We start from the raw sequence: 19,643 nt of genomic DNA, 5'->3' as shown, positions 1-19,643 counted from the left end.
TTATATAATTAAAGTTATGATATTTTTAAAGTGAAATGGTAACTTATTTCCAGGTCATCCCCTCCCATTAATTCCTCAACAGCTAGAGCTTCGTGAATAAGAAGACCCATAAATTCATTGTACTAAGATTGTAAATTAAAATGCAGCACCACCCCCATAATATAAATGAATACCCCCACTTGAAAAACAAAAGATGGGCCCACTCCAGGCCCAAAGAGTTTAGCCCACAACAGGGTTTTGCAACCAAAAGAAAAATCATGCAAATGAAATGAAAAGGGTTAATTCCTCTTAGCATAGTAAATCAAGATTAAAACTCATATTAAAAGAAATGCTCACATTTAGTACTCAATAATATTTTAGCATTGCACTCATAATTGATCTCTCTCCTCTTTTTTTCAATAGACGACGCATATTTGATGTCTAGTTGAAAGGAATTAATAGCTAATTTTTCATAATTGGACAAATATTCTTTCGAGTGCCCATATATCACCAAAAATTCTCTCTTTAAAATTCAGAAGCAGCTAAATTTAAAATTCATAATCTCATTATGGGAATTTAATTCGGTTACTCATTAATTAGATAGCGATGGCTCTTGGATTTAGATTAGAACAAACCAATAATATCCAAATTCCAACAAAAAAGTGCGCATAATTAAAATGATCAAACAGTGCAATTAAACTTTTATATAATTTTGCATATTTGTTTAGAGTACGTTAATCTTAATGTTCTCAACTTGATAAGGACTAATTTTAGGTCCAAAAGTGACTTGAGGATACCAAAACTTTTATATTATTTTTTTACTAATTAAAAATTGATTTTTCAAAAAAATAAATTTATTAACGAACACGGAGGAAGAATATTATAGTTACATAATCAAACCAAATATTTAATCAAAAGAACAAACCTAAATCTATTAGAATTATATTTACATTATTTAAAATAATATTAAAATTAAGAAATGATTAAATCTAAATAATTTCATTCCAAAACTCTCATGATTAATTTTTTAAAACAAATTCTAATTTTTCAGAGGGGCAAAGCCGACACAAGTGAGAGAGATTTTTGTGTTTGTGGTGGCCATTGGCCAATGCGCGTGACTGTTCTCGCAGTCACCAAAGTCGTTTTCGTGGATAATAATAATATAAGGACAGCGCATTCAAAACAAACTACCAAATCTTGTGGGTTTGTCTCTCCACATTAAATACCCATAGTTTATAATTTAAATTCCCATTAAATTATCCCACATATTGTTATTCATTATCATAATTCTTATTGTTATTATATAAAAGCAAAACAAGCTTCATTTTTTGTTAATTCTGTACATATTATAGTGTGCTCCTATTATGATAGAGATAATATATTTAATAAATTGATATAATTAAAATTTCAAATTTAATATCTGTGGTTCTTTTTAAAATGTTGAAGGATTCCATCACTAGTTTCTTTTTTTTGGGCGCTGGCTAAAAAAAAAAAAAGTTCCTTCTTGTGGGCCAAACACCTGAACTGAAGGACGTTGACGTTTATATGCATATTTCAAAATTGATAACGACTTTGATAATTTATGTGCACTATGCACACATTTGAAAAATATTTCCACGTTCGACCCATATTCATGTGAAATCTTAATGCATTGTGGGCTCACTAAAGCCTAGAACTTTTTTTGGGGGAAAATATTATTATTGAATGAAAGTAAAAGTAACAAAAAATAGCAACGGGATTGGGTTTAGCATAAGGGGCTAGCTCCTCACAACGTGACGAATCAAAGTTCGAATCTCTACTGGGAGAGGTGCCCACATTTAGTTGCTGACAGTGCCTCGAATAAGATTGTCTCTAATAGGAAGATACCTATATTTTAGCAAAAAAAAAAAAACAAAAAGCATCCAAAAATATCTATAAAAATCAACGCACGGTCCTACAGCAATCAATACCAATATTACTTCAGATAAAAGTATGCAATAAAAAATGCCATATATATATTTTTTGGTTTCTCTTTGGTAAAATTCATTTTTAAAGGATAGGAATTAAATAATGAAAGAAACTGATTGGTCATATGTGAAGCTATCACTTTGTGGTAATAATTGAAGAAATTGCCGGTTCATCCATGCACATGGATTATATGATGGGGCCTTCATTATTTTCTCAGACCATTGAATACTTTCAGGGTGGTGGATTGAACATGATCGAATCATATTTGTCTGCGTCCACTGCCGGTAAAGTCCGATCACGTTTTGTCTGTAAACAACACAGACCACTCACAACTAACAAACAAGCATTACACTTTCAGCTTTCTTCATTTTGATCTATTGGTCGCTTTCCCTATGGAAACGGAAAGAAATTGATTATTGAACCGATAAAGAAGTGTTTTTCTTTTTTTGGGTGGGGAAAAGAGGTAAAATCCCATTGGAACACGAACCTGGCGCCCATTGGGCAAAGACAATCCATATTCTTGCTTCAGAGCTGGAGATAACTGACAAAGGTGCCTAAAAATTTCAATAAAAACCTAACTTTAACTATTGTAAATCTGACGTTATAATATTATATAAAGATTTCAAAGCCTCCCAGGCTACCATGCTTTGGGTGAATCATTGTTTGGATAAACCAACAAGAAAGTCAAGCGTTGCACCGTTAATTAATTGAATTTATTGATCCTATAAGTCTCACTCACTCCCACACACTTAATCTCGCAATCAAGCACGCTCCTCACACATTAGCCCCACCTACCACCAGCCTCTTGCACAGACATTACTGTACTATGATGATGAAATGTGTAGCTGGGGTTTATTCTTGATCTTAAATCTTGTAAAGAAACAACGAAACTATGCTTTCATAAACCTCATGTCTGCAAAGTTTTGAGCTTTAGGTCTAAAAAGGTGAAAGCTTGATTTATCCCCACCTGATCCATTCTGGTGTCCTTACTGGAATTCTTTTTTCTCTTTTAATATTGGTGTGTCTGCTTTACTTGCAGAGCTCTATTAAGACTGTTCCTTACTGTGATATCAAGTTTCCGCTTCGCCAAATGCTTCTGGTTTCACCACCTTCCCCTCCTTGGGTAGTTGGTGAAAGTTGAGAGATCTGCCGACTTGAATCTCTAAATTCTTCAGAATTGAAAATGGGGTTGCAGCTGACTATTCTTCTCTTTATGCTGCATTTAGTTTTCAGTGCTCCACAACTTCATGAGTATAGAGGTATGAGCTTAATTGTAATGTACTGTGTTGTTATCTACAATGAGAGCGTATAATTCATTCTATACTTATTCAGATTTCAGAACTTAAACGCGAGATCTTCTTTGTAAGTATTCCCTTGGGCAAATTGTAAGGACAGGAAATCAATAATTGATCTATTCTCTTAACTTCGACGTCGACATTTGGTTCTGATATGGGTTCGTGACTTCCTATGATGATTTTCTTCCATATGATTGTAAATTGAATGACTTCCCTGCTATGGCCTATTTGTTAATTTTACATATGCTAGCTTCTTTAGATTGTTTTCATTTGTCTTTGATACAAACTTTGTCTGTCGAGTTAAAGTTCAGAACGAGTTGATGACCATTAGCAAGGTCTAAAAACTTAACTAAATTGAAGTGTTTCATGATGGATTTACTATTCACCCATGGCTACCCTTTCCATTAGGGTAAATTGTAACTTCTTATCTGGAAAGGCTCATGTCCATAGCAATTTTAAACTGAATGAACTAATTTCTATATGCAGCCACGAATCTGCACCATTCCAGAAGTCATTCAAGTATTGCGCTTCCACCATCCCAGTCATCTCCTAGAGTTCCTGCAAGTATTGCAATTCCACCTTCCAAGTCATTATCTCCTGGTTCTGTACGTTCTCCAATATCACATCATAAGCATCACCATTCCAGAAGAAAGTCCAGAAACCCAACCCCTACTTACAATCATGGAGGTTTGACGTTTGACTGAAAGAACTTAAAATAGAGCTGTTGTGGAAATTATAGACATGTTTACATGAAATTTTTTTTCCGAAAACTCACTTTAAATTCAGGTCATTCGGTTTTTCCTGCACATCCTCCTTTTCCTTCTCCAAAGACCAGGAAATTGCCTGCACCTGCACCTGCACCGTCGCGAGCATTTTTATCAGTCCCCTTGAATGGTATAAAATTCTGAGATTACTCCTTGTCAGTGCCTTATAACTATAATTTCTTATCTACCCTGATTGTTGATTGTAGCCTCACTTTGGCTCCATCTTTTGTCCGTCAGCTCCTTCTCCTTCGCCTAGAGTCCTACCCCTTCATTCAAAGCATACGAAGGATCCATCCCCATCACCGGTTTTGGGTTTGCCACCTCCACCTCCTAATAACGGTATATTTAACTCTGCAGCAGCCCTTAATTATATATATATATATATATCTGTATATATATTTCACCAGTCCCTTCTTTTTCAACGACATCAAGAAATTTCCGTGATCCTCATCTTTTCTGTAGATTGCATGTCTCTGACTTGTTCAGAGCCCCTTACATATGCGCCTTCTGGATCACCTTGTGGTTGTGTTTGGCCCCTACAAGTTAAGCTCGACCTTGGCATTGCAATATACAAGTTTTTTCCTCTGGTCTCAAAGCTTGCTGAGGAAATTGCAGCCGGTGTTTCACTTAATCGGAGCCAAGTTCGCATTGTGGGAGCTGATGCAGCTAACCACCAACTAGAGAAGACCAATGTTCTTATAAACCTAGTACCTGAAGGAGTAAATTTCGATGATGCAACCGCATTTTCAATATATAAGAAATTCTGGCACAAGGAGATTCTCACAGATGCTTCCCTCTTTGGATCCTATGAACTGCTCTATGTTCATTATCCAGGTTGGAAGGAATCCTAGTTTCTTGAGGCAATTCTCTTAATTATATTATAAATATTAACATCTAGACTTCTTTTGGATTATATGTGCAGGTCTTCCACCATCTCCGCCTTTGGCTTCCTCAAGCATCTCTAGTATGGATGATGTGCCATACCCTGGCTATGACTACAATGGAACAATAATGAAACCTTTAGGAGTAAATGTACCAGTGAATGGAAAGCACGGGAGTAGTGAAAGAGGAAGCATGATTATAATAATTGTGTTGTCATGTATAACTGTGTCTGTTCTATTCATTGGAGCTGCCTGGCTGTATCTGTTGAAATGTGGATCTTGTGTTCAACAACCTGAACATATCCCAGATGATTCAATCCTATCATCTTCAAAACCATCAGGTATCAACTTCATTGCTAAAAACGCTCTTGTTCTTTGTTTTCCATAATTACAGGTATCATACTTCTGTTGGTTTCTTGAACCAATTCTGTAGCATATGGCAATTGGCGCCCCCTAATTTATCTTCTAGCGGAATTTTCTGTTTTACCCTGGACATATGCCGGACTAGAAGAACTAGAGGGTTGAAATTGCTTCTTTCTGAAATATTTTAATCGGTTCCCTGACTTTTATGACTATTCTTCTTTTTTTTTTTTTTGGCCAAATTATGACTATTCTTCTGGACATTATACTTTTAAACCTCCAATTGGCATATTGTTTTATTGTGTATCCATTATCATATTGTTTCAAACCTCACATTAACATGGAATCCGCTATAAATACATTACTAAGTTTGCACTTTTCAGGGGCTATTAAGTCATTGACCTATGGGAGCATACCAGGTTCTAGATCAATGTCATTCAGCTCTGGAACAATAATATATACAGGATCTGTTAGGACCTTCACTTTGAATGAAATAGAGAAAGCAACAAACAACTTTGATGCTCTCAGAATAATAGGAGAAGGCGGCTTTGGGCTTGTCTATAAAGGTTTTCTACATGATGGGAGGGATGTGGCTGTGAAGATTCTGAAAAGGTATGATCAGCATGGTGGCCGTGAATTCTTGGCAGAAGTTGAGATGCTTAGCCGCCTTCACCACAGAAATCTAGTCAAACTGATAGGTATATGCATGGAGAATCAAACACGCTGCTTAATCTACGAGCTTATCCCTAATGGAAGTGTGGAATCCCACTTGCATGGTAAGCTAAAAGAGCAGTTCATGAATGTCAGCAATTCATTCGTAGATTTTCTTTATTTTTTAATGTTCTCTATGGTCCCAGGTTCTGACAAGAAAACTAGTCCACTTGATTGGAATGCTAGGATGAAGATTGCACTTGGTGCAGCACGGGGACTGGCGTATCTCCACGAAGATTCAAATCCCTGTGTGATACACAGAGACTTCAAGTCTAGCAACATCTTGTTGGAACATGATTTTACACCAAAGGTTGCGGATTTTGGATTGGCTAGAACAGCACTGGACGGGGGAAATAAGCACATCTCCACACATGTTATGGGAACATTTGGGTACCAAATATTATCCCCTTTCAATCCTTCTTTCTTGTTTATACTTCTTTTGGGGCTGGGTTAGGCTAGGCCTAAGGTCATTGTTATATTGGCTGATCATCATCCAGATTCTTTTTACCATTTGTTTGCTTTTCATTGTCCTGCAAACCCATTTCTTATTGCAGGTACCTGGCGCCTGAATATGCAATGACTGGCCATCTTCTTGTCAAAAGTGATGTGTACAGCTATGGAGTTGTACTCCTTGAACTCCTAACAGGAAGAAAGCCCGTGGATTTTTCACAGCCACCCGGTCAAGAAAACCTGGTGGCTTGGGTTCGTCCGCTACTCACAAGCAAGGACGGTTTACAGACAATCATAGACCCGGTTTTAGAGAGCAACGTGTCTTTTGAAGCTGTGGTAAAAGTTGCAGCCATTGCATCGACGTGTGTGCAGCCAGAAGTCTCGCAACGCCCTTTCATGGGTGAAGTCGTTCAGGCCTTGAAGTTGGTTTGCTGTGAGTTTGACGATACAAGCATTATGAGATCAAGGAGCTTCCATGAAGAGAGTGTTCTAATCGATGGAGATGGGAAATTTTCAAGAATTTCAGGTGAGATGATGGGTTTCCAGACATTAACAGAATCAAAGTTGCTCAGTCCATTATCAGATCAGGGATTTGAGTCCTTCAGAAGGCATTCTGATTCAGAGCCTCTCACCACGGAGAAAAAAAGGAAGGTATGGCAGAAATTGCGAAGTTCATCAGGAGGAAGCGTTAGTGAGCATGGATTTTCAAACTTCCCCACATCTTGAATATAAGTTCTGATAAAATGAAGGTGTGCTCATTACTGAAAGGGGGATGACCATATTTTAAGCTGCAAACATGAATCAAAGCATCGAACAGTTTGGGTGGCTCTCGGTAAGAGTCGTGGAAAATGACTTTTTCTAGACAGTCGAAGTCTCCAAGAAGCCAATTTGGAAGAGACAAATCTGCGGAGCAAAGCGAATAAAACATTTGTAGCAATTGAACTAATCTGTTCACCTCGTAGTATAGAATTGGGAGCTGTATCGTCATTCTAAAGCTCCTGAAGTATCATCGGACATGAAGATCCAGTAACAGAAATTCAGTAGTGAAATCAAACATTGGAGATCTTTAATTACATTTTCGTTGGTCATATAGAGAGATACTTTCTTCCTTTAATGTGATTATTTAGTTATTTTAATTCATTTTATGTTGTACAAGGTAAATATTTGAGAGTAGTTTTGTCTTTAAAAGAAAAAAGTAAAAGTGATCATTTAACGTGGAGGCAAACATTCCACATATCTTATTTTAAAGTTGAAGGTCATTCGTCTTGATTATAAATAAACTACAATAGGCTTCACACATTTGCAGAGTCCTAAATGAGTCATGCTCTTCACAGCTTATAAATGCTGCAACATTCTAAAATTTTTTACAGGTACATTAGTATTGATTACAAGGTTTGTATAAGTAACTGTTTCATAATTCAAGCTGTTACAAGGGAATTTAAGTTAGGGAAAGACAGTTGGAAAAGTCGGGTTAGTGACAGTTAAAAAATATGCAAACTCCCAATCATCCCTGTATATATAGAGGTTATTACTGAAGAAAATTATGGAATGATTGAACGAGAAGTTAAAAGAACTGCTAATTACTGGATCCCCTGAATTTGCAAAGGTTTCAAAATAAGTTCTTCAACACAGACAAAATTTTACACTTTTAGCAACTTCTGCTTCATAACACCAAAAAAAAAAGGAACACCCAAAGAGGTTATTTTAGAAACAGGCGAAAGTTGCCCTTACAGCAAGCTTTTCTTCCTCAAGAAACCAAGATTTTACTATTAATCTATTTTCAGTGACAATTACAACAAATAGGCTATATTAATTTTCAATCCTATTGCTAACACTGCTCCTTTTGTCTTCATAATTCACCTTTCCTTCCTTATATACCACCCGACTTCCCCAACCTATCTCTTAAAGTCTTCAGTCCCACGTACCTGTAACAGACAAATAGAATTATTGGCAAGCAAGAGATATAGATAATGTGTATACGCTTTTCTAGTGAGAAAGTTGATGCAAAGAACAAGACTCAAGTAAAATTTATCAAGTGTTTGCTATCTGATTTTCTAACAGAAACATAAACCATAGGCATTTTTCCAAATGAAGCATCACATCACTGACTCATGAAAAGAAAATGTCAGTATGAAGTGTGACTAAATCCAAAGCCCCCCCCGGGGGACCAAATCTTTTGGCTTCTCCAAAAAATTCTCAGGATCCGCATACTGCGTATAAATGCAGCGGTCAGGATTCAAATTTGCACATGTAAGGCCCACATGTTAGATTGCTTTAACTAAATCTTAATCCCTTATGCACTATATGGTAAACGTTGCTTTCACATACCTGCCCATCATCATCACAGTGGCCTGAGGGTTAGTCCCTGGTGACTCAGTAAACGTTGAGCCATCCACCACACGGAGTCTATCAACACGAAGAACCTTATAATCAGGGCTAACCACCTTCCCCACATGGCACCCACCATGGTAATGCCAAATAGTGATCACAGTGTCTCTGCAGAACTGCTCTAGTGACTTTGTGTCATTGACATGCTTGGGTACCAGGTTGACATTAGCCTTCACAGTGAGGTTAAGAAGTGTCTCAGTGCTTTCTTTGTCACACAAAGTGTAGTTCGTGAATCGATCCGAGTGTACAACCTTAGTTGCTATTCGAATGCCCTCAACACAACGCTGAACATCATATGGATGGTTGAAGTAGTTGAAGGTCACAGACGGGTTGTCTTCTACATTGGTGTTGATCAGCTTGAGCTCACCAGTTGACCAAGGACTCGCTACTTTTGATAAGATGAAGCCTCCCCTGAATGCTTCAACTGGTATTTCCCGCTTGCTTTTGACGTATTCTTGAACAATTTCTGGTGATCTCTTATGAGGAGGAATTGTGGAGAGCTGCCCAATCTGGTTTATTGTGGAGTGGAGAAAAGAAACACATCTTTGCATGAGTACAATTTATTAGTTGCCGAAATTGATTAAATTGAACCAAATATACTTACAAGCCAGACGAACACACGAGACACATCTATGTTGAGTGTGCTCTACATTTGGTAAAGGGAAAATTAATAATTTTGATTCAATTACAACTTAGTCCATAAAATTTAACTTGTCCAATTCAGTCATTTAAGTTTCAGCCGTTTTCCTACACTTTCAAAGTTCTTTAGGACCAAGCTACAACTGAAACATAAAATATAGGGACCAGTGTAGTAAATGACACAGACTTGAGGTTTCCCTTTGGTAAATCTATGGGACAAGACAACAAGTAGCATACCTCAGCAGACAAGATACCATGGTGACAGTGGATGCTATCGTCAGACTGACCAAAGCCACTGCTAGCCTCGATGTACACTCCCATATTGGTGACACCAACTATTTCTATCAGAGACTGCCTCACTGGCCTTTTAGAAGGCACAAAAATGGTGTTCAAGGGGTTATCAGTCATGCCCTTCCCAACATATGGGTTGTCAAGCACCACAGTAATATTCAATCTTTCAAGTTCTTCTTTAGGACCAATCCCACTCAGCATCAGTAATTGAGGCGTCCCAATAGCCCCACATGACACTATCACTTCACTCTGCATATTCTTCCTCAGAAATGCTTCATGCTGCTTCCCATTCTCGTCTGTGAAAATTACCCCCACAGCTTTTGGCCTTCTTCCTGCATGATAAATGAAGTTAAGAAGTTAAAACTCTCTACCCCATATATGATAATTTCAGCACGTTCCGTGACAACGCTTGTTTTTGTTTACCTCTTGTGTCAAAGACAATTTTGTGGACAGTGGCATGGATGAGAACAGAGATTTTTCGAGGGTTTGCGGAAGCAAGAAGTTCGGCGGCAGAGTGGCGGCGGCCAAAACGGTCGAAGATGGTACCACCGACCTTGGTGCCATGGACATGATCGAAGGTGAAGCCATTGAAAGGAGAAACACCCACGTCTAGAAGGCCATCTTTAACAGCTCGCTGCCAAGTTGCGATCTTTGGGCGATACACGATTTGCTTCTCAACCCATGGGTACGACTCGTTCACCACCTTCGCATCCCAACCCACTTTCTCTATAAATCTGCATTTGTTCAAAGTTAGTAAATTTACATTGCCTCTGCCAATCTCAATTGAAATGTGTCAGGGAAAGAACGAGTTTCGTTGTTCAGGTAATGGTCATGGGTCATGGGTCATGGGTCATGGGATCAGGCCGAATTTCCTCTCATGCATGCCTCTATTTCTGTTTCATTCGGCTCAAGCCCCGAGGACCAGGGAACAGACCATTGGATAAGTTATTACTCATTTTTGTGTTAATTTAATACCCTTTTTTTTTTAAAAAAAAAAAACTTCTGTCCCAATTAATTATTAATTTTTTATTTTTTCACTCGTTCACTTTCAAAACCTTTCCTATTCATTATTCCTCCCACTCATCATCTTCATAAAAAAATATATTTAAAATAAAAAATTATAATTTGTACACATTTATTACTTTTAACTAATTTCAAACAATATTTTAATTTTGATTTATGTGAGTTGGTTTGTTGTTATTTTATTATTTATATATGAAACCAAAGGGAATATTAAATTTCTAAAAAGACATAGAGTTCTGATATTTTTTTTTGAAAAATACCACAAATTTTTATTTGCAAAATTTAGTGATAATTTTGTCCTGTGTGGATCTTTAAACTAAGAATAAAAATCTTATTACCATATATGAAGCATGAATTATTATTATGGTTAGCAAAGGATTGACCAGGAATGACTACTTCAAGAATTTATCTTAAGACAATGCATAATATAATGATAATAATATGCTCCCAAAAAAAAAAAAAGGTAGATGATGAATGGTAGTTATATCATACTCCTCCGGTCCTAAGACCCTCATACACACTGTATAAAGGTCTCACATTTAGGATCGGAGAAGTATAATGAGAATCTTCCGCACAAAATCAATGTTTCAAATTAATTAGTAATATCTAAATGAGGTTTTATAATTAAGATCAAAGGCAGTATTATTTAATTATGTGTATATATATGTATATACTTTTATATAGATTACAAAATTATTTCGAAACACTTCATTATTAGACTGAGGTCAATATTTTCAGATTCAGCAATAAAAAAAACATTAAATTACTTTTTTTTGTTTCAAAAACATTTTATTACTTCGCTGGTAACAAAATCCAATATAATAATGCTCTCTCATATGGAAGATATTATAACACCTGAGCTTCACCTATAATTGTTCTATTACTGAAGGATAAAGCCGTACAAAAATGATAAATAATTTACTAAGATTCTAAAATAGTACATTAAAATTCTAAATCATTTTAAAATAAAAATAAAATTCCAAAATGGCGGTGTATTAAAATTGGACAGATGTATGGGCATTCAAATGTAAGGATTTTCCTTTGAATACAGACATGTCATAAATATTTTGGGAGGAAAGGACCACAATAATGGACTATTGTTGAGTATTTTAAAAAGACACTACTTTCTGATATTCACACACAACAATGAACAATGTGATATCAATATTTAATAGGTGGTATGCTCATAAAAAATATTTTTAATATCTAAAAAGAACTATAAACCTATTTATTACATTTTAAAATATAAATATTATTTTTTATTCATATTTTCATTCACCTTCTTATACTTAACTTTTTATGTACTCCTATAAGTATCTAACCAATTAAATATTTCATTTAAAGGTTATGCCCTTTGCTTGCCTAAAATTTTCTAGACCACACATTTCATTAATGGTCATAACTCCTAACCTTATAAATTTATAATTCTCAATAAATTAAAGGGTACCTTTTAAATTTATTTTAAGATTTCGAAATTAAAACTTGGACGTTTGTCACGTGGGTGGTTGGACAGAGACCTATCTCTAGCCTCTCTCACTGAAGATTTGTGTAACTCTATTTATATAGCTTTTGTTTATTTTTTTAGCATAAAACACGTATATGTTTATTTTATAAAAAAATATAATGTTTATTTTAAAACATTTTTATTTAATTATGAATTTCTTGCCCTTCTTTTTTAACAAATAAAAGCTCTGCTAAGAAAGTATGGAATAACAATGGCTTTTTTCCTTGAAATGAGAAGTAATCAAAGTATACAAGTTTAAGTATCTAAGGAGGTGTTTGAATGGAATCAAAACTATAATTTTAAAATTATTTTTACAGTATACAAAATAAATATGTGAAGGAGTTTATTTCGATTTGCGGAAAAGTGTTTTTCAGAAGCACTTCTAATACTTTCCAAACACCCTCTAAGTCTAATTGAATTATTTAATTGATATATGCGGTGTAAGTTTTTCAGAGAATGAATTACTAGCTTATCTTAGAATTTTCTGCAATGTTGTTAAGGTTTTATTGATGATTTTATATTTTATATGAAGTTGAAAAATGAATTGGATCTAAAATTTTGATTGGTTATATGTTTTGCTTAATGTAGTTGTATTATATATATAATTATTTTTCTGAGAATATAAATTAGAAAAACTTTATAAATTATCCTATGGTAGGTCTTGGTATAAATACAAAAGCGAAAAGCCATAGTGATACACCAAAAATGAGAACATGATTTCATTAAATTATGTCACAGAAGAACGAAAACATTCATTGAATTTAATTTATTGTGTTCCAAAAGTTGTGCAAAAAAAAAAATCCAACTATTTCTTTTTTTCTTTTCCCCTTTTTTTAAGAGAAAATAAAATAAAAAGAATATTGAATTTTAAAATTTCAAAATAATATTGATTACTAGTAAAAAGAATAGGGGGAAATTGCAAAAAAAGACCTTGGAATTGTAAAAACGCAGATAGGGACCCTTGAGCCTTGACAACTTCACTTTGGGTTTTGACAAGAATAATATGCTCTGAAGTTGTCAAAACCCAAAGTGAAGTTGTCAAAACCCAAAGTGAAGTTGTCAAGGGTCCCTATCTGCGTTTTTGCAATTCCAAAGTCTTTTTTTGCAATTTTCCCAAAGAATAATGTGATTTGTTTTAAGAAGTGATATTTCTATGATTTTAAATTAATAATTCTGTAATAAGTTAATTCAGATATAATATACTATGAACTTTTAACAACTCATTATACACAAATTATAAATAATACAACTTATCTTTTTCATCCGTGAAAAAGCAATTAAATGAACCTACCTGGAGCTTGCTCTGGTGTAGAAACCGGCATTAATGGAGGTGCCACCACCGAGAACCCTAGCTCTTGCATTGAGGACTCCGTCAGTTGAAACGAAGTACTGAGAAGGTGAAGTTGCAGAAGTGTCCGCCAAGGTAATGTGAAAATTCTCCATAAACGACACATTTGGATTGTTAAACGGCACCCCGCCTCTTTCCAGCACCAAAACTCTGAATTTCTGTGATAGAGTTGCAGCCAAAGGGCACCCTGCAGCTCCACCTCCGACTATGATATAATCATACCCGTCATTGTTCCTTCTTGTTGAAATCGATGATGAAGATGATGAGAATGAGCTTGCCCTTTTGATGAAAGGATACACATGTTGATTCAACTTGTTCTTCTTACCTGCATTCACTGTTTCATGTTACTTTTTTTATGTCAATTTTCTTCTGATATATTGCTGCTATTGCTGAAATAACACAAGCTTGGAAAGTAATATCTGGCTGATGGTTCTGTTTTCTGGATATTGAGAGTGAAGGATATGTTAGTTCATGAGAAGTTCAAGTGAAAAAAGAGTAAATCTGTGATCATCACAAACAAAACCCATTAATCTTCTAATGTTGAAAATGTAAGAAATTGAGAATTTCGGTTTTGGTTTGTGATCTCTTGAACTGAAACGTATGAAGCAGAGAAAACTAGTGCTTTTGGGTACACACTGTGTAAGATGGATAGTGGTGCTTCTTATCACAAAGCGGAAAAACCAAATAGATGTGTAATTCACACAGGGTACACACTGTGTAATTCGCCCTTAGCCTTCTGTTTCCACAGAGATTAGCCCTGAAAATAGAGAGGTAGACAAAGAAACAAAAGATGGATCCTAAACTAAGAAGAATTTTGAGAATAAAATCTTCCCATATGGCAAATGAAGCAAGAAAATGGTAGCATGTGAGTTAAAAGGCTCAACCTTGACAAGAAGTTGGAGAGATGAAGAGCCATAAAACAAGACAGAGCAAGAATTTGACTGCACTAACTGAAGCCATTGAACTTCACAGGCCTCAGAAAAGGGCACTCAATGGAGTAGCTGTTTCTTTCCAAACCTCTAAGTGGCTACCTCTGGTTGGCCTTGTTTTCTGTGAGCATAATATATATATGTATACTCTCACAAAACTATACACCATGTAAATACTTAAACCAGTTAATAAATTTTAGCTAAACCACGCACAAATTAAGATAAATGCAATGTACCAGTAGCATAAGCAAGAAAAGTCAAAGTGTGAAGTAAGAGCAAGTTAGGGGTGAGAATAGAATGCTACCCTCTCTACCGTATTTAAGAAAGCTGAAACTGTACAACGGGGGAAGTCATTTAATGGTGAAATGAATGCCACGGTTGGAGTGAAGAAGTTATAGCCGTAGGATTTGGGATGGTTTTGTGATCATGTTAAACAACCCTTTCAAGGCCAGCTCACTTACCGGCACATACTATGAGTCATAAAGCTTCATATTTAATATGCCACCAAAGCTATGTGTAAAGCCATTTTAGCTGGTCTGGTCATACGTGAATTGAGTTGCCTTGCCATTTTCTTGTTTCTTCTAGATATACATCGCAAGCTGGGCTTTCGCTATATTCAACTGCCTCTACGACTGATACTATCCGTCATTAATACTAACATTCATAATTCAAACAAGGGTTAAGGTGCACTCAACACCTCATGTATTTAGCCAGGTGCACCCAGTGGCCTGAAGTAATTTGTAATGCAAATTTGCCCTCAAAGTAATTAAATTGGTGCACCGGTATTCTATGCTAACAGATCTGTTAGTTTGACCGTTAAATTGATGAGTCAGCACAAATTTGACCAGAAAATCTAACGTGGCATGTCTAATAAGCAGGGGATGTGGAATTTTTTCAGGGTTAAGGTGCATCCAGTGCCCCAAGTATTTTTCCAGGTGCACCCAGTGGCCTAAAGTAATTTATGGTGCAATTTTGCCCTCAAAGTAATTAAAATGGTGCACCGATATCCCATGCTAACAGATCTGTTACTTTGACTGTGAAATTGATAAGTCAGCACAAGTTTGACCAAAATAATTTGACCTAGCATGTCTAATAAGCAGGTGACATGGCTTTTCTTGTTAATTCCATTGTTTTGTCTGAATATTACTCCTCTGGTCTTATTTATAAGGTACTTCCAGCATGTTTCACACAGACTAAGGAAAACCCTAAATTTCATTAACTCTCATTTAAATTTTAATAACTTTCCAACTTTATCCCTATTTAATATATATTATACCTCATATAAATAAAGTCAATACAATAATAAATGAGGGTTAAATTTGTATATCCATACAAAAAATTTCTCTCAGTGCCTTATAAATAGGACTAAAAAATATGTTTTCTCTTTACCCTATAAATAGGACTAGAGGAGTATCTCTAAAAAAATTTCTTACTCTGAAAAAAATTCCAAGAGCCGAAGAGAGCATTTACTGAACAGAGAAAACAAAGCAGTGGCAGACGAAAAAAATTTCATATCACCTGCTTATTAGACATGCCAGGTCAAATTATTTTGGTCAAACTTGTGCTGACTCATCAATTTCACAGTCAAAGTAAGAGATCTGTTAGCATAGGATACCGGTGCACCATTTTAATTACTTTGAGGGTAAAATTGGATCATAAATTACTTTAGGCCATTGGGTGCACCTGGAAAAATACTTGGGGGTGCTGGATGCACCTTAACCCCGAAAAAATTCCACATCACCTGCTTATTAGACATGCCACGTCAGATTTTTTGATCAAATTTGTGCTGACTCATCAATTTAACGGTCAAACGAACAGATCTGTTAGCATGGGATACCGATGCACCAATTTAATTACTTTGAGGGCAAATTTGTACCACAAATTATTTTAGGCCACTGGGTGCACCTGGCTAAATACATGAGGGTGCTGGGTGCACCTTAACCCTTCAAACCACGGTGGGAAAATTATAAGAAAAAGAAGAGGAAGAAAAAGCAGAAAAAGTCAATCTTCGATCAATAAATGGTATGAAAGTTGCGGAGAGGGAAAGGAATCGGTTTTCCTTTTGCTCGTTTTAAATTCTATGGACTCCTACTTGGAGAATATTGGTGACAGAAATCTACGTTATTGTTGGCATTGTTTGGTGGTCTTTGTAAATCCAGGGCTGGACATGTTAATTACTTCGAAGATAATGTAAGGGGAAGTTCATCTTACTCTTTAAAGTAATTGAAATATTAATTCTCTGATATGGAGCGGACCGTAAGACAGATTCACAATACAAATAAATAAATAAAACAATAAAGAGATGTGAATCTTCTCATAAAATAATACAGCGGAAGAATCTTTGTGTACCTCTTGCCATTTGTCTTATCTTGAATGATCTCGGGATCTGAGATAAGGGAATAGAGCTGCAAAAGAGAACAACAGTTAGAAGAAAAGAGTTGTTCAGGTCTCTTCTGACTGGAATAGGGCACAGTGATGGCAACTGGATCAGCCGTCACCAGTCAGGGAACCTCAAGGAAGCAGATAAATATTTCTCTCAAGAACTATCGCTCTCAGAATATTCAGCTGTCAACTCAATTGTTGTATGTCTCACCATCAGAGAGCTATCAACACATATATGGACTGAAAAGCTTAACTCTACTGGGCTTGGGCTTTGTTTGACTGAAAAGGACCACACTCAGAGTATTTTATTAATTTCTTAATATATATTTAAATAATAATTATAATAAAATATCTAACACGGACAACTTTGTGTTAAATTCAGGCATAAATGACATTTAATGATTCTCCAAAAACATTAATGAGCATAGTCGGACCTTGCCTGTTCTAAATTAATTCTTTTCAACACTCATCATTTATATTTTCAGTACATATATCTTCTACATTTTCAGTATTAAATTTTTTTAATACATCTTCCGTATTAATATATTAATATCCAGGAGATAATGAATTAATCAAAGGTTCATAATGCACCAGATACTTTTTGATCTATCTAATAGTAGTACTAGCTAGTTTATTAATTTGACACGAGGCGGGAGCATTTAAGACCGAAGAAGAGGTTCTTCAACTGTAAAAGGATTGTGAAAGCCACGTATGAGTGTGATGAACTGGCATCTTTCTCTCACACGCACCCAAACAAAAGAGAGGAAGAATGGTTTCTGTGCCTTGAATGCTAAAGGATATGATCACCGTTTTCTTTCTCATATTTTCAGGCTTCTGTAATATATTATGTATTGAAGGCTTCTGATACCTGTCAGTTTCGTCTTCAAAGCTCAAGAGACTCTCCCAAATGTTCATCAGACTATTGCACAGAACTTGGGGATCTGTCATGTCAGCTTCCAAATGAAGCCCTTCACTATCATATGATGCCCACTAATTTTGACTTTGTTTCTTTTGGCTCATATGGACACTCTTGCTCAAAACACAATGGAATATGTGGGCATTTTTTTGGGCGTGAGAGTTCAACCTTTGATTTTGCTCTTTTCATTTTTTTACGTAGTAAAGGATAGCAACAGCAATATAATACTCCTCTTTTGCTTAAAAAAACAAAAAAAGCAATATAATACTCATGACATTCATAATACCACCTTAATATGAGAATTAATTTCACTTTTGATTTGATTCTAAATATGAGATTCTAATTTATTTTGTCTATCATATTTATTTTTTTAAGTAATTCTTGTACTAATTGTATATATTAAAGATTCCATCAAATGATAGTTTTAGTTAATACACGTGTTTAGTAAAGATATTTTAGAGAATTCAACTCATATTTGTTACAAATTAGTAACTAACTATTATATTAATGATAGAAGATAATATAATATAAATGTGATTTAATCACTAATTTTGACTTTGTTTTCAATATAGTTTTTTACTTTCTTCAATACTTCTTCCATTTTATTCAAAAAATATACATAGTTAAAAAGTATTATTTTTGGAGATTGAACAGATATTACTTCTGTAATCTAAAAAGGAAAAAAAGTCTTGTTCAGGTTTTCACTTTTGTTTTATGTATACCTCTAATAGTAAATATAAAATTCAATTAACTAATTTAAAAAAAATTAAGAAATTTTAATAAATTACTTAATTAGATTATATTTTATATAATTTTTCTGAAATACTTATAATATTATTAAATTATGTATCTTTTTACAAGTTAGACAAATTGATTTAAAAAAATTGATAAATACAAATACTTTAAAATAATTTGTTTAATTTATTTAATCTTCTCAAATTAATTAATTGAATCTCATACTCAGCATCATACTCATCACTAAATAACTAAATAGCATAGTATGTCTGGTCCTTAATGTAAGAGCCAGTTGATTTATTTAAGTATATTAAGAAAATTATTTAAATTTGTTATTTGTAATAAATATGTATTCTCTTTCTTAAAATACTTGTATTAATCAAGTTTATTTGCTAAAACTATTATTTGATGAAACATTTAACATGTATAACTATTATAATGATTATCTTAAAAGATAAATAACTGTATCAAAATAAATTAAAATCTTATATTTAAAACTAAATTAAAAGTTAAATTAGTTTTTTATACAATCTCTATCTGCATTAAAAGATTCCTCCAACCCTTTTTTGATAGTGGTAAGTCGGTTTGTTTAGTTCTACGATGCCTCGTTGACACTTCTCTCGATGACACGGAAATTAGAACACTCTTTAAAGAGCCGTGAGTAATACTTGCATGAGATCCATCATTTTGTTCTCATCCAAAATTAAAACAAAGCTTTATGCCCACTTATGAAAGCTAGGCAGAAACATGCATTAAAAAAAAAAAAAAAGGATCATGATTTCACGAATTTCTTTGTTTAGAAAAGAATTATTTCTCTTTTGGTCAAATGTTTGAGGGTTACGGTTCAAGTTTTTCTGTAAATGATTTCTTTTCATTCCCTCATTCATATTATATATTACTTCCTGTCCTAATTATAAAGACTGGTTCTTAATATAAAATTTCATTTGATTTTTATTTTGATTCTAAATATAAGATTCCAATCCACTTTGTTTTCTATATTTATATATTTTTTTCAAAGTAATCCTTCTAATAATGGTAGTTCTAGCCAATATACTTAATTAGCAAGGATATTTTAGAAAAACCAGCATCTATTTATTGTAA

At 34.6% G+C, this 19,643-nt stretch overlaps 2 protein-coding genes across 4 annotated transcripts; one reads left to right on the top strand and one right to left on the bottom strand.

The window, feature by feature from the left end:
- Positions 1-3,088: 3,088 nt before the first annotated feature.
- LOC114715609 (receptor-like serine/threonine-protein kinase ALE2) lies at positions 3,089-7,684 on the top strand. 2 transcript variants are annotated; one of them, XM_028900467.1, is made up of 9 exons: positions 3,089-3,185; positions 3,708-3,908; positions 4,008-4,115; positions 4,223-4,324; positions 4,448-4,819; positions 4,908-5,207; positions 5,610-6,002; positions 6,084-6,327; positions 6,492-7,684. In XM_028900467.1, the coding sequence occupies exons 1-9, from the start codon at positions 3,110-3,112 to the stop codon at positions 7,111-7,113; spliced, it is 2,418 nt and encodes an 805-aa protein (XP_028756300.1). In that variant the 5' UTR covers positions 3,089-3,109; the 3' UTR covers positions 7,114-7,684. The 2 variants fall into 2 exon arrangements, with proteins under 2 accessions (XP_028756300.1, XP_028756301.1); XM_028900468.1 differs by lacking the exon at positions 3,089-3,185 and having other exon boundaries at positions 3,734-3,908; positions 4,192-4,324.
- A 325-nt stretch (positions 7,685-8,009) lies between these two features.
- LOC114715610 (protein HOTHEAD) lies at positions 8,010-14,702 on the bottom strand. Of its 2 annotated transcripts, none has more exons than XM_028900469.1 (6): positions 14,465-14,702; positions 13,524-13,914; positions 10,129-10,439; positions 9,652-10,037; positions 8,716-9,284; positions 8,010-8,312 (listed from the first exon to the last, which is right to left on the bottom strand). In XM_028900469.1, the coding sequence occupies exons 1-6, from the start codon at positions 14,538-14,540 to the stop codon at positions 8,258-8,260; spliced, it is 1,788 nt and encodes a 595-aa protein (XP_028756302.1). In that variant the 5' UTR covers positions 14,541-14,702; the 3' UTR covers positions 8,010-8,257. The 2 variants fall into 2 exon arrangements, with proteins under 2 accessions (XP_028756302.1, XP_028756303.1); XM_028900470.1 differs by having other exon boundaries at positions 13,524-13,905.
- Between the last annotated feature and the right edge of the window lie 4,941 nt (positions 14,703-19,643).

This window comes from Neltuma alba, unplaced genomic scaffold (assembly GCF_004799145.2).
Source record: "Neltuma alba isolate B1F8T4 unplaced genomic scaffold, ASM479914v2 tig00011601_pilon, whole genome shotgun sequence".
In the NCBI taxonomy this organism is placed as follows: Eukaryota; Viridiplantae; Streptophyta; class Magnoliopsida; order Fabales; family Fabaceae; genus Neltuma; species Neltuma alba.
Note: the sequence above shows the minus strand (reverse complement) of the source record. Positions and strands in the feature narration are given on the sequence as shown.